This window comes from Diachasmimorpha longicaudata, chromosome 15 (genome assembly GCF_034640455.1).
Source record: "Diachasmimorpha longicaudata isolate KC_UGA_2023 chromosome 15, iyDiaLong2, whole genome shotgun sequence".
Lineage (NCBI taxonomy): Eukaryota > Metazoa > Arthropoda > Insecta > Hymenoptera > Braconidae > Diachasmimorpha > Diachasmimorpha longicaudata.
In genome coordinates, this window is record NC_087239.1 from 4,725,164 (window position 1) to 4,738,500 (window position 13,337).

General features: G+C 40.5%; 1 protein-coding gene across 46 annotated transcripts in view; it reads right to left on the reverse strand.

Annotated features, from left to right (window-relative positions):
- Positions 1–13,337, reverse strand: part of LOC135169415 (MAP7 domain-containing protein 2-like) — a 76,092-nt gene that overhangs the window by 20,265 nt on the left and 42,490 nt on the right. For 9 of the 46 annotated variants that reach the window (XM_064134409.1, XM_064134400.1, XM_064134426.1 and 6 more), the window contains one exon: positions 9,107–9,160. The exons of 16 other annotated variants lie outside the window; for them this stretch is intronic. In XM_064134409.1, the coding sequence (XP_063990479.1) occupies positions 9,107–9,160 (54 nt within the window). Of the gene's footprint in view, positions 1–3,825; positions 4,050–4,311; positions 4,729–9,106; positions 9,161–9,961; positions 10,472–11,445; positions 11,911–13,337 lie in introns of those variants that run through there. 21 more of the 46 variants (XM_064134418.1, XM_064134405.1, XM_064134398.1 and 18 more) reach the window with 17 other exon arrangements.

Genomic DNA, 13,337 nt, shown 5'->3' on the forward strand with positions numbered 1-13,337 from the left:
CCGATAATCGCCCCGGGGTTATTCTGTAATATAAACGATCCCTGAATGCTGCAACTTCGTGCAGTCTTTTTATTCTTACCACTAAAGTATCAGAACAATTGCCAGGAGGGAGCTGTGGACCCGGGGAAATGGCTGGAATATACGAAATAGTGATAGTGGAAAGCGCCCTTTTATCTCAAAGTAGAGGGAATCGATAATCGGTTGCAGGAAGAGGATTTGAGGAGGTCCTCACGTGCGACTGTTTGATGTGTTCGGATCAATTGAAATCGAAAGCAAAAGTGTTACGTTTTGGGCCTTTGAGAGCCGCTGGGGGGGATTAAAATTTTTTTTTCTGCTGAAAAATGAAGTAACGAAGAGATAAACAAATGCCGATGACAATATCGTTATCTCTGTTTGAATAATTACGGGTTTATTAAATGACTGCTGTAATTAATGATTCGTTCGCATCTGCTGGAACAAGTGTTGACGCATTAACGATTCGAAGAGGGTTAATCAGCAAACAGAACGAACATTCTCATTATGAGAATTAATAGTCGTCTAGCAGTATAAATTAAACTGGTATAATTTTCCAGCTGACCCATTCAGGAAAATGAGGGAATAAATATCGATAAAATTCACAAACGAGCGGAAATATTAAATGTCAATTTGCGATGAAATTTTTGGTTGACTGTTTCGCAATTTCCAATCGTTGGAATGGTAAGCCAAGCGTTGGAATGACGATCTGCACCACCAACACGTAGCAAGCCAGGGCTTAACACGGATAAGGGCATGGGTTCGATTTTGTTGGACGACGAGAAATAAAAAGAGTTGCTCCAGCCAGGGGACTGGAGGTATGGATTATACGGGCTTGAGAACGTGAACTCGTGCACGCTTGAATGTTTGAGCTTGTACCTTTCCTCTCGATATGGCTTCTCAAATCGAATATGGGAATAATATCGGGACATCTATGTGTATTCAGATTTTTTTATTATTCTCAAGTCCATTTTTGGTGGGTTTAGCATTGAAAGATGTGAATATTGCTTTTTTATAATGGAGAGAGGAATTTTTTGAAAATTACCTGCCTGTTCTGTCATTTATCAGTCAAAACAGTATTTAATAAAAATGAGGAAACAATTACGAATTTTTTTTACTGAACGTTCCATAATTTCCTGGAACATTATAAACTTTTTCTTGAAAATTAATTGAATAAGTCACTGCTCCTTAATTTCTACCGATTATTGTTCTGATTGGCAGACTACGGTACAAGAACCTAATGTTTAAACAATTTTTCTCTGCGTGTGACAGAGGGAAGTGAGGAGACAATTCAGGAACAGAATTTTTAAATTTTAATGAGCTGATCATTTTTTTTAAATAGTAAAACAAAAATTAAGGGCTGATTTTTTCACATTTTGATCTCTCCGAGTTTTTCAAAAATCCCAATTCAATTTTTCAACAAACATAAACAAATAACTGATCGTAAAACCCTCGTTAATCATTCTGTCCATCGGTGAATGGAATAAAAAAATAAAAAATTGTATTCTGTCTGGAAACGTTTCCAAGTTAACTCTACAGTGTCCGCACATATTTACCATTCATGAATAATATAAAAAACTCATTTCCCCGAAAATAATTTTCTCTCTCCCCTAACCCTTCCATAATTATTATCGCACCCCCCTTCACGCTCACGAATTCCAGGCTATCCACCTAATTGTTATTGAACCTCTTCTCTCCATCTAACGAAAAAAAATTCGTGCCTCATCACCGGAATCTAGCGACGCTGAGGTTAATTTAAGGGAACTTCATTATAATCCTTAAGATGACAAACGTCGTCTTGTGTTTCTGCCCTCCTCAGGGCAAAATTGAGGGAGCGCGACAGTCTCATTTGCCGAGTTAATTTCGGGAGACGGAAGAGCTGACTCAGGGTATGGTATATTGGACGAAAGCTCGAGTATGACAGCTAGAGACATAGTTGTTTGGATACTGAGAGGTTGATATTGACCTGAAGAAAATTAGATTTACGGTGCACTACACGGCCGCCATTTCGTCACTCGATGGTCTCTGTGATGTGGCTTGTAGCTGTCTAGGAAGGTTCCCCTTTGATTTCCCGAGGTGGATCTCGTCACAGGATACCAGATTTAGGTTGAAGATGGCCAATTTTGGGCCTCCAATGCACCGTAATTGACCCATAAACCGATAAATCGCAAGATAGCTAATTAAAATGTGACATTTATGCGCAATTATTTCACGGGGATTGGGATTACTCAGGTAGAAAAGCGAATGGGATTAAATTGAATTACTCTGAAGCCGTCGAAATCCATCAACGACTGGCTGGTGAGTGATTTCAAAGTGGATTCAGTTGGCGTGAATCGAGAAAAGTGTCTGGTGAAACTCCCGAGAGATACTTTCAACTGAAAAAGACGAAAAACTTTTGTTTCATTCATTTTTTATTCCACTACCAGTGAACTACGTAGTTCAGGAGGGTTTGACCCAACTTCGCTATTTCAATTCCAGGGACAGTTTAAATTTAATTAACAACAAAGTCCTGTGGGTTGGGAGTAGTAGAGTTGGAGGATCTTGGATGCGGAAAAATAAGGAGTCTGACAGGTGAATTAGAGGAAATCGCTGTAACGTCTGGCTTCCACGACTTAATTCAAGTTAATTAGGAAGACGGACTTCGAATGCCGAAGTATTACATCCAGGGAATTCCCCAGGTACAGATCAAGGAAGAATTTAAATATCCAGAATTGGAATAATGGAAATCAACTGTAAATATTCAACACTGAGAGTCAGAGTCATCCTGAGATGGCTGAGCTATAGAATTCATTGATCCCTAATGCATGAAGAATGAGTGAGACTGAGATTCATTCTCCACCCAAGCTATAGACAATCTATCAATTCACGTGGTATAACGAACCCACTGCATAATCACAATGTATATGTATACTCTAATCCATCAACTTGGCAAGAGCCACAGCCTCTGAAGTGGAAATCTTGATATTGGATGCTTCTGAGATGTCAATCACGATTCCAAGTCAGCGATTTCAACGAACACCTTGGAAATATCAAACTCAACTGATTTCTTCCTCAAGAACTACTTGAATTTTTCATAGAACTGGTCCTTCAGATATCAAACGTATTAGTTATCATCCTGGGATTCATGACCTCGTATTTATTTCTGCTGAATCGAGTCACTTCAAGTCAGGCAGAGATTGGAGAAACTTCAGATCAATAGTATCAGCTAGATTTATCAAGCATCGTTTTGGCATTTTTAGGAGGGGATTATCCTTAACGCTTGTTTCAACGCTCTTCGACCTGGAGGAGGAGATGTTGAAGATGTAAAGTTTTAATGTTGGCTCATTATGGATACAACCTGGAGTGAATCAACTGTTCAAAGTTTTCGAGGAAATTATTTTTCTGCTAAAACTTCAGACCAACAAAGTTTGGAATTTCTTTAACTAGCATTTGATAAAATCGAGAAGGATGAAGATTGTGTTCTTCCATTACTGACAGGATGATGGATAAGAGGATCACGAGGAAAGTTACCCACTAACCAATGCATCCTCGATATATCTAATGTACCACCTATTGAAGCCTCTTCAATCAGAGGGTCAGGATGCTGAAAGGTACATGATCAGGGCGTGAAGGAAAAGGATGATTTTCATACCGCGAATTCACGTCAATACGATCCTGCAAGAAAGGACCAGGAGGAGCAGGAAAAATCGTCAATGCACCAATGAAAGAGATGTCTTTCATACTTCGTACGGTTCCTCTACAGCTGCTGAAAGGCCTTTATAGAGATGAGACTCTATGGATGGTACAATAGAAAGCCTTCTAACTATATTTTACCTTCATCTCCCGACGTGGAGGAGTCGTCCTGCTCCGAGGACGAGCCCGATGAATCTCTTCTGTATCTCCTGTAGTCACGGTAATATGGCTCGTAGCGATTTTCACGGTTGGTGTAATAGTCTCTTTCAACTGACGCTGATCTGTACTCATCCGACATTGTGTACCGTATTCTACGTCTCTCTGGTGATCTCTTACCGAAGTTCGTGAGCATCGACGTTCTCCTTCTGCCATTGGAAATGAATTGAGAATAACGTTCTCCACAGGAGAATGAGAATTTTCATGCTTGATAGGTTGACGTGGTTGAAAGATTCGACGGGATTCGTTGGACAAACACCAGAGTACAACAGGTTTCCACTATCGGGATAAAACAGATTGTCTCCTTGTCAACAAAACACCATCAGGAACTTTCAACCTCATCAGCATCTCAAACCATTCAATTCTTCACCGTATTCTTAATTCGATACTTCCAATAAACAAATCACGTACTTCCTATCCTCGGTGGTGTTGCTGTTCTTGTGAGTGACTTCCCTCGTGTCCGTATCCGCGGTCGATGTTCCCTGATTCTGTTGTGACTTTGATGGATTGTGAGCTGTGTCTCTGACTTGGTCATTGGTACGGTGGACATTTGCCAATTCAACGTTGGTAATAATCTTTGCTTCTTTGGCTGGTGAGGGCGGCGGTGATGTTGGTGGTGATTGGGTGGGACTTCCTGAACGACCAGCACTGTAGCAAACAGCTGCCTTACGGAGAGTCTCCCTGCACAGCTCGGAGAACATTCTGACTCCCCCATGGCCGGCCCTCACGGACCAATACTCTGTGCTGCACTCTTGGTAATAGTTTTTGTCCTGGACACCTTATCACACTGGATTGCTTTCAAGAATAGTCTGGGCACATGATTTCATCCACCAGCGTAATTCAATCATGATTTATGGCGAGTAATCTGGGTAATTCAATGTCGGCCAATCGTTGGAGAAAGGTAGACAGTGAACTGGAAGGGGATAGAGGAACTTTGATGATGGAAGAAGCGTCAGGACCAGGGCTTGATCCATCGGTATCATCAAACATCCGAGTCTTCCTCAATTGCCAACAGGTGAAAAATATTCTGTCGGAGGCCCTTTACTCACAACTATTCTTCAATTGTTGTGATCCATTATTCAACAGAATTCAATCGAATTCACTCAATCTCCTCAAGACACTGCATTAACACAAAATGGTGCTTGTGGTTCTTAGAGGTGAAGCCAAGGTCATACCGTACCAGAGTAAAAAAATCCAGTATCATTGGCCGACTTCCAAGAGTGGTGAGCGGAAAGGATGGAGTGAAGATGTGGGAGAAATAGTATCAACTTACGTTGAAAGATTTCTACTACTTAATTTTTTTTGTATCGAACTATTGCCAATAGTCATTGATTTTCAACCGACTAATTCCAAATGATTCGCCGAACGGATGTTAAAGGGGATGATGAAGAGTGCACGGAGTTGTGTTAGTCGAGTGGATCGATGAGATGAGTTGGATTCTGTAGCTTCAACGGTATCAACGAGACTTTATGCATTTTGGAACTAGCTCAAATCCCTGTCCATCAATTACAAAAAATTTTTATTCCCCCACTCAATGATTTAGTGAAACAAAAAAAAATGGGGGATTCCATTGCAGTTGTCGTGCACTTGGCAGACACGCGATTATCCCATTCTGAAAAGTTTGGTGACTGCAGCACGCGATAAACTCAGAAATTTGGTTCACGCTTTCATGTAAACTTCGTATTATCGTGGGATATTATTTTGTTAATCAGTAGTCAATGATTTGGAACAGAAAGTAACAGCGGAGAGTTTAATATTTCAAATGAGGACAATTGATCCTAATTAAGGATAGAGATGATAAATTTAAAAAAATGAGCACTTTCGTTGAATTCGTTTACGGTTGGATTAACGTGATGTCAAAGTTTACGATGAGAATATAATGAGAAGAGGATTGTTAAAGTTGGACCATTTCCGTCTTGCTACACAAGAGACGTGTTGGGATGGAATTTTCCCTTGGAATGTCACTTCTCGGTGTTCCTGGTCCCTATTAATGTCATCGCACGACAGAAATTATGGAATGCTCGTTAAGCGTACGAGGAAGACTCGGTGTTTGGGAACTTGTTTTTTATCCCCGTTCTCTTCTCCACGTGGGCAATGTAACTTTGCCACCCCTGACACCCTTCGACAAAGCTGGAAAATCCGGTATCACAAATTTTTCTCATGAAAGACGAATTCTGGAGAAGGTCAGGAGTGTTTACACCACTTCGACGGCTCAAAAGCTGTCTTACATCGACCATTGGACAGCAATATGTCAATAACATGAATCAATACGGATATGGTTACCGATCTTCATTTATCGTAGACGATTAGGGAGTGGATAACGGTAAATATAGCCCTCGTGGTTACACCCGCCGTTATAAACATCAATGTGGACCAGCTGTCGACGAAGGAAGCCGGTCGCACTCCGGGAGAGAACTGAGCGGAAAGACGGCGCAGAGTCACAGCGACGATTTTACCACCACCGAGAGGGAATTCAGAGGGGGTTGGAAGGACATTCCCTCCTCACTAACCTCTCTCCCCACCAGCTTTGGATCGACGCACGTATCAGGGGTGGTACGTGATTCCCTATTCCCTAGTGGAACTTGTACCAGCGACTTTCGGTTTTTACTCTACCGCGCGTGGAGTCTAAGGGTAGCGAAGGGCCACAGGTGATGACAAGGATTTTTCCGCTACATCTGGACGTTGTTTTCCTTTTAGTCTGAATTGTAGAAGTCTTTTTGTGACAACAAAATGGTTCCTCACTCGGTCAATCGCCAGTTTTAGAATATTCATGAATTCGTTTAGAAACACTTGACGACGCCATCCTCTTGCATTTGCTGATTGGGGTAGGGTAGGGGTGTTATTTAAAGTCAACATATGCGTGGGGGTGAGTACGCGTTGAATCGCCATTTTCCCCGTTTCTTCGTTTCTCACCCCTCGCTGGGGAACGCTCCGCGATGGCGCTGTTGCATCGATCAGTTGCGTCCCTGCCTCCTAGTCACCCAACCAGACACTCTCACTCTGATTTTCACTCTCACCCAGTATTCCCTCAGTGTTTCACATGATAGGGGGATTTTCCGAGAATTCTTCTATGATGGGAGCTGTTTTGGAGGATTTCTAGGGTCTTGTTCGGCGGCCGGAAGGTTCAAACACGTGGGAATGGACCGAATGGGAGGAGCTATCGCCCGGCCATCTGGTGGCCAAAGGGCTTACTGGCCCCCATGACCTTCAAACTCACTTCGATATGGATTTTTGTGGTTTTAATGAGCCACTCAGGCTGGAATCAATTTTATTATCAGGATTTATCCCCTCGGTCTAGGGGGGGTCATTGATTTTTGATTATCCCCCGGGAGTCGGTGGAGGAAATGGCGGTTTTTCCAACAGCTTTAATCAATAAAACGGGAATACACTATGATGAGGAGGACGGAAATGAATGCTTGACGGAATAATTTTTTTTTTCGGTTCAAGTCCTTCCTCTGGGAATTGTCAATGTTTTAGCTTTTTGTGATGAAGCAGGAGACGCACGAGGGGTGTGTCTTTCAAAAGTCTCTCTCTCGGGGGACGAGAGAGCATTTTTCCACAATAGTTTGACGTTTCTGTTGTTGATATTCTCGCAACACGAGCCCAAGACATTTATTTTTTATTGTTCATGACATTTCAACTTCGAAAATGACAACTGGGCCCTTTCAGACTGAAGCGAATTCTTTTAAAACCATTTTTTACGACACCCTTTGAAGTGGACTGGCAACTAGCCATTGCCCAAGACCTTTTATCCAGATAAAATTTTTTAATTCAAGAATTTTTCCAACCACACGACGTGAAGAACTATCAAAGGATTTTACTGGAATACTTTGGCGTTTCCCGGTTTTTCTGAATGAGAAAAATGTTGAAGAGTCGAGGGAAAATATTTTTTTTCCATTTCCACTGGGTATTTTCTCTATCTCTCCAGATTTCCCTCGGTCTATGGGTGAAACCAGTAGCCTAGGGTCATTGCAGTGACCCTGGGAGAGCTCACAGCAATCACATTCATGAGTCTAGCCTAATTCTCCACGAGGGACCCAATCACTCAGGGATTTTCATTAGAAAAAATCCGATGAATGAGGAGATATTTGGAATGAATCTTCACATGGTGTGACAGCTCTATGGAGACAAATGAGTGGTCCAAATGCCAGACAAATGGAACTTTCAAGTGCCTCTGGCTATTTCTGATAAGTTTTCGACTTTTACTTCGATCGTCTGGGGATATAAATTAACCAGATTGTGGCAGAGCCCCGAGAGCTTCAACTACTGTGAAAAAACCAAAACATCTAAAACGTCAGATTTTTTTTTGTCTAAAGTTTTCCAATTTTACTTAAATAAAAATGTCGTTGTCCCCCCGATACTCACGAAAAATAATTCAATATTTTTTCCAGACTCGATTGTCCAGTTGGAATCAGAAATCTCCAGTACAACCAAAGCCAATATCCGTTCAAACACAAGCACCAGTGCTAGTTACCCATTGCTTTCAATATCCGACAGTTTCCATCAATGCCCCTCCCACCCTTCCCTCACGGGAATAACAATTGTCCGTTATGTGGTAAAAATGCGAAGCGAGACAGAATTAAACGTATCGACCACGATTCGATGCGTTGGTGTCACACTTCGTCTCAATTCACCGCTCCATTAATGGAATCCTCCTCCCTCCCATCCCACCCCCCTCTTCGTCCTCATTGAACTTGTACAACTCGTACAACATTTATTTTGTGTTGGTCTCAATGCCCAACTCGAGGTGAACCAGGGTAATGAATAAGTTGATTTCCTTACACGTTTCGTCATCAAGGTAAATGTTACATTAGTCGGTGAAAATTGGAATGGGTTTCGGGGACGACTGAGTCCCTAGATTTTATTTTTTATTTACTCTAAAGTGTTGCTATATCATTATATATTATCCTGGTGTACTTTGAGTTAAATATAGTACAGTGGGAACAGTGGAATAATTTTTAAAAATTCTGTGGTGTGAGAATTTCTCTGATTGAGTTTTAGAAAATTTGGGTGATTGATTTCTGTCCCATTTTCAAGGATAAAATAATCACAATGATAGAACATCGAGTAATTCATTAATTGATTCGTCTGAATGAAAGGATTAGAACCGCTTGATGGTGGAATCATCCAGAATTGATGATAAAAATGAAAGAAGTGACTCACGTGTGGAATGAATCACATTATGTTTAGAGTGTTTGGTACATACTTATAAATACCGCATGATTGGCTTCAATATTGGTTGAGTCACTGAGATACTCACCTGTAACAAAACGAAAAGTAAATATTAGTTGTGTGTGATACGAGGAGTAAATGATATTTAATTATGTTCATAACATGAGAGCAAGTGATTTCCCTCCAAAATATGTAAATTAACTTCATTCAAGTCAAGAGGAAAATTGATTAATAAATCAATTTATCTCTTTGGGCGTCAGTTTCATTTGATTGTGTTCCTTAATTAGTATATTATAATACTGCAAATGCCTCCTCCATTGGCATTTAATTTAGACAAACTCTGACATTTTCTGATGCTAATGAATCTCGACAACTTCATTTCTTTCCAACGAAGCTTTTGGAACCATTCGATTGTTTTAAAGGTCTCGGGGCTCTGCAACTGGAAACTGTTCATGTTTATCGATTCAGAATTAACTCACGCTAACCCAGTAATTTAACAAACCCACGGTAAATCAATTACTTTCGTAATTATGGTGGTACAACAATTGCTCATATTTCTAAACATCAGCTCGAATGGCTCGTTGTCACAGGCAAATGTGATTAAAATTTAATTGTGTCCAGGAATTTCATCAAAACTCTCTCGCAGTTTAAAAAATTAAATGTTATGACTTAAAGTCCAATAAACTGAGTCCTACATTTTCTAAATTAAAAAACAATTACAGTGAGACGTCATAAGACAGACGTTCTCACTCCAACAAATTATTTTTTCCTGCAGTGGATTTTTATCAACAATTTTGGATGATCATGTGATCATTTTTGGACGCCAGAACAAGAATTAAAGTCACTTAATAATTGGATGATAATTAATCCAGTTAATGGGGAAACGGACCTTCACGAAAGTGAACCTTTCGCGTCCTGATTTTTCCACCTCCCTCGATCATCCCCAGATCATGGGGTCCAAGGTTCTCCCTGGACAGCGATCCCACCAGGATACCCCTCAAGGTAGCAAGGGTACTGCTGGGAATGCCTCGATCCATCTCACCGACTCCCATTCTCACTCACCACTATCCTCATAAACGTCACTCTCCCCCACATCCCCCGGCTACACATTACCACACCAATAACTCCCCATAAATCAGACATTTGGGTCTCATCGTCCAAACGTGTCACACCAAAATGTCTTGAAACGTGGAGCCCATGCACTATGTCACCTTGTCACGTGGCAGTCGTTTCACTCGGTTTATTGCCAATTATTTAGCATTTCAGTTTCTCCATTCAATTGAGATAGCACTTGGGAAAGTGTCGGAGGTGGGATAAACTGAAATATCGTAGAGTTTCGCGAAGTGAACGACGGGATAAAGACTAACCGCAGACGACCTATTTGCTTTGATAGGGGACTTTGTCAGCTTCGACAGATGTCGCGATGTCTTTGGAAAAATATTATTGTGCGATTTTTTTTCGATTGATGAGGAAAACATTTTAAATGTTTACGTTGTGCCCAGAGAGAAAAATTAAAAAATTACAAAACAATATTCAGTTGAAATTACCGAGAGAGAAAAATTCTTTAAAAGTTATTGTTACAGACTTTTTCGGTGAACTTTTAGGAAAAAGCTCAGGACGGTCCGATGCGAACAGATGCGTAACTGTTCTCTATATAATTTTGACAGAATATTGTTGTCACAGCCGTAATTTTTTAATAATTTTTCCCTTCGTCTGATGTTTTGCTTTCTAGTGGCACCAAAAATGGTGATTAAAGTGAATATCATTCGAGTAATTTTGGGGCTATCGAAATAATCATCTTGTGCGGGTGATCGAGACAATCACGTAACGACTGCATGATGGAGGGGTTTCAAGATCCTCGAGTCATTGATTATTCAGCATAACGCAAGAATGTTGAATATTTAATGACGAGGAACGGAAGAGGGGCTTTATTCGATACGTCATCCGTCTGTTTTTGGTCAAAATACAGAAGAAAAAAAATACTATCAACTTTGTTATTTGTGTTTTGTATAACTCTAGACTATCCAAAACAAACAAATCCAATTATTATTCTCATAAATAAAAATTAGTGAGTTGACCCACAGGGCTATAGTGGATCCCTGAAAATGAATTGAGAATTAAAATGTAGAAGAATTTTTTTTATCTGCGAGACATAATGTCATAATAAAAACCTAATTTCGACAGACTTCATCAATGTTACCCGTCACGCAAGATTTTAATCACCGACAATTTAATCAAACATAGGAGGAAAAAAAAAATAACCGATGTACAAGTCAGAACAGGGGAATGCTTTCACGAGTATAATAATCACTCCTCCGACCCAATTAGCGATTCCCCGGCGACAAGCTCCTCGAAAATAGCACCAGTACACACCCCAATCAGATAACTCCGGAGCCAATTAATTCAAAAATCATCACTAATTCACTGATAACAGCCCAATGAATCCAACTGAATGGCATTAATGGTGTGAACCCCTGTCACCACCGAGGGTGGGTTAAAATTATTTTCCTCGATAAATAATTTTCACAAATAAACATGAATCACTTAATCCAATGGTGAGGCGCCTGCTGTGGAGAACGTACTAACGAGCGTCGAACAAAAAAGACTGGGAGGATGAAAAAAAAATATATAATACACAGACGCACACGTACACATGAGCTGGCGTTTTTCAAGGTGGGATAATAGCATGAAGACCGACGGTAAGTGGCCCAAGTATGTGTCTTGGTGGTTGAGAACAAACTGGTGTGGCCACTCGACGATGTCCGAGAGTCTGACTGCACCTTCCGAGCCAACGTGCTTTCGCACTCCCGTTTTGTCGCTCATCGGCTCCTCTGGAGAGGTGCACCTCGACGATGGTGGGGAATCAACGACTGAGTGATTCTGTTTTTTTTTTGTTATTGCTTTCAAATGGAGACATGCGATTGCTTGAGACAGAGAAAAAAAAAATTCGAATTTTTTTGAGAAAAAAAAATAATTGCGATTACGAAAAGACGAGATAATTAATTGAATTTGAATCTAATTATGGTTAGAACCATTCTCTTTTGAAATTTTTGATAGTGAATTGGCGAAATGAACATTAGTTCGAACAAATGCGATAAGAATTTGACGCGACTTCGTTGATGATGCGTGAGATTACGTCAGACAGCATAAGTCGAAGTGTTTCCGATACGTCGGTGTGACACTTTTATATTTCATATTCTACGTTCTTACAGTCACCTTGTCTGAACGACCTTGTAATTCCGCGGTTGTACGAGAGTGAGAGTGGATATCACACTAGTCGGTAAATACGTGAGAAAAAAAGAATTTTCATTTTCAAGGACGTCATAATTTTACTGCTATTGCACCTTAAAAATTGAAAGATACAACTGTGATGGGATGGGACGAACTTTCGTTCAATTAGAAGTAATTAATTTGCTCCGATACCACGTGTGACATTGTCAAATTATTGACATTGTCAAACTTCTGAAATGTATTTAAAAAATTAAATGAATAAATTGAAAATTTTTTTCTTGATCGTTTTTTTTTTTCCATCGCATAAAGATCGAGTCGGCGATTAATCATGAGGGATGACGATGAGAGTATGCCCGGATCTGGTGCCGTTATCCCTCTGAAAAATTCGTCTACTCTAGTTCAATGCATTCACCAGAAAAGTTCCATTAACAAGAACTTTTACATGAAACCAGCCAACTTTCCAAGCATTGAATTATCGTTCACCGGAAAATTCCTCGGTTCTTTCACCACTGGCCTTTGTGTAGAGGTTGTGGTGAGCGCTGATCGTCGGTACGATATCCAGTTTTGAATTTAAAATAACTGGTGTCTTCCATGGGACGGAAGTTCCGGGAATTAGGAGTATTTTGTCGGCTATCGATGGTGGATTGAGAGTCATCAACATTAACGTGAAATATTACGCAAAAAAAAAAGAAAAATTCAGAAGTAAATTGGAGGTAATTTCTCGAAAATTAGTGTGATAATTTCCGCATAATTTGGAAAAAAATTCCAAGACGGTAATTAGTGGTGAATACACAGGGATTATGATGGGGAATTTTCCGAATTTAGGGAGAAATGAGGAAGGGGAGGGCGCGGGTTTGTTTGCCACTATGGGATGCTAGTAGGTACGGACGGTTATAGCCAGACATTCCGAACGGTGAAAGTCTTACGTCAGAACAACCTGACCATATGTAGAGTTCGATTCGACAGCTGTCGATAGTTACATCGAGGTAATTGATGGGGTGAAGTAACTCGGGGGAATTTCTCCCGATTCGTTA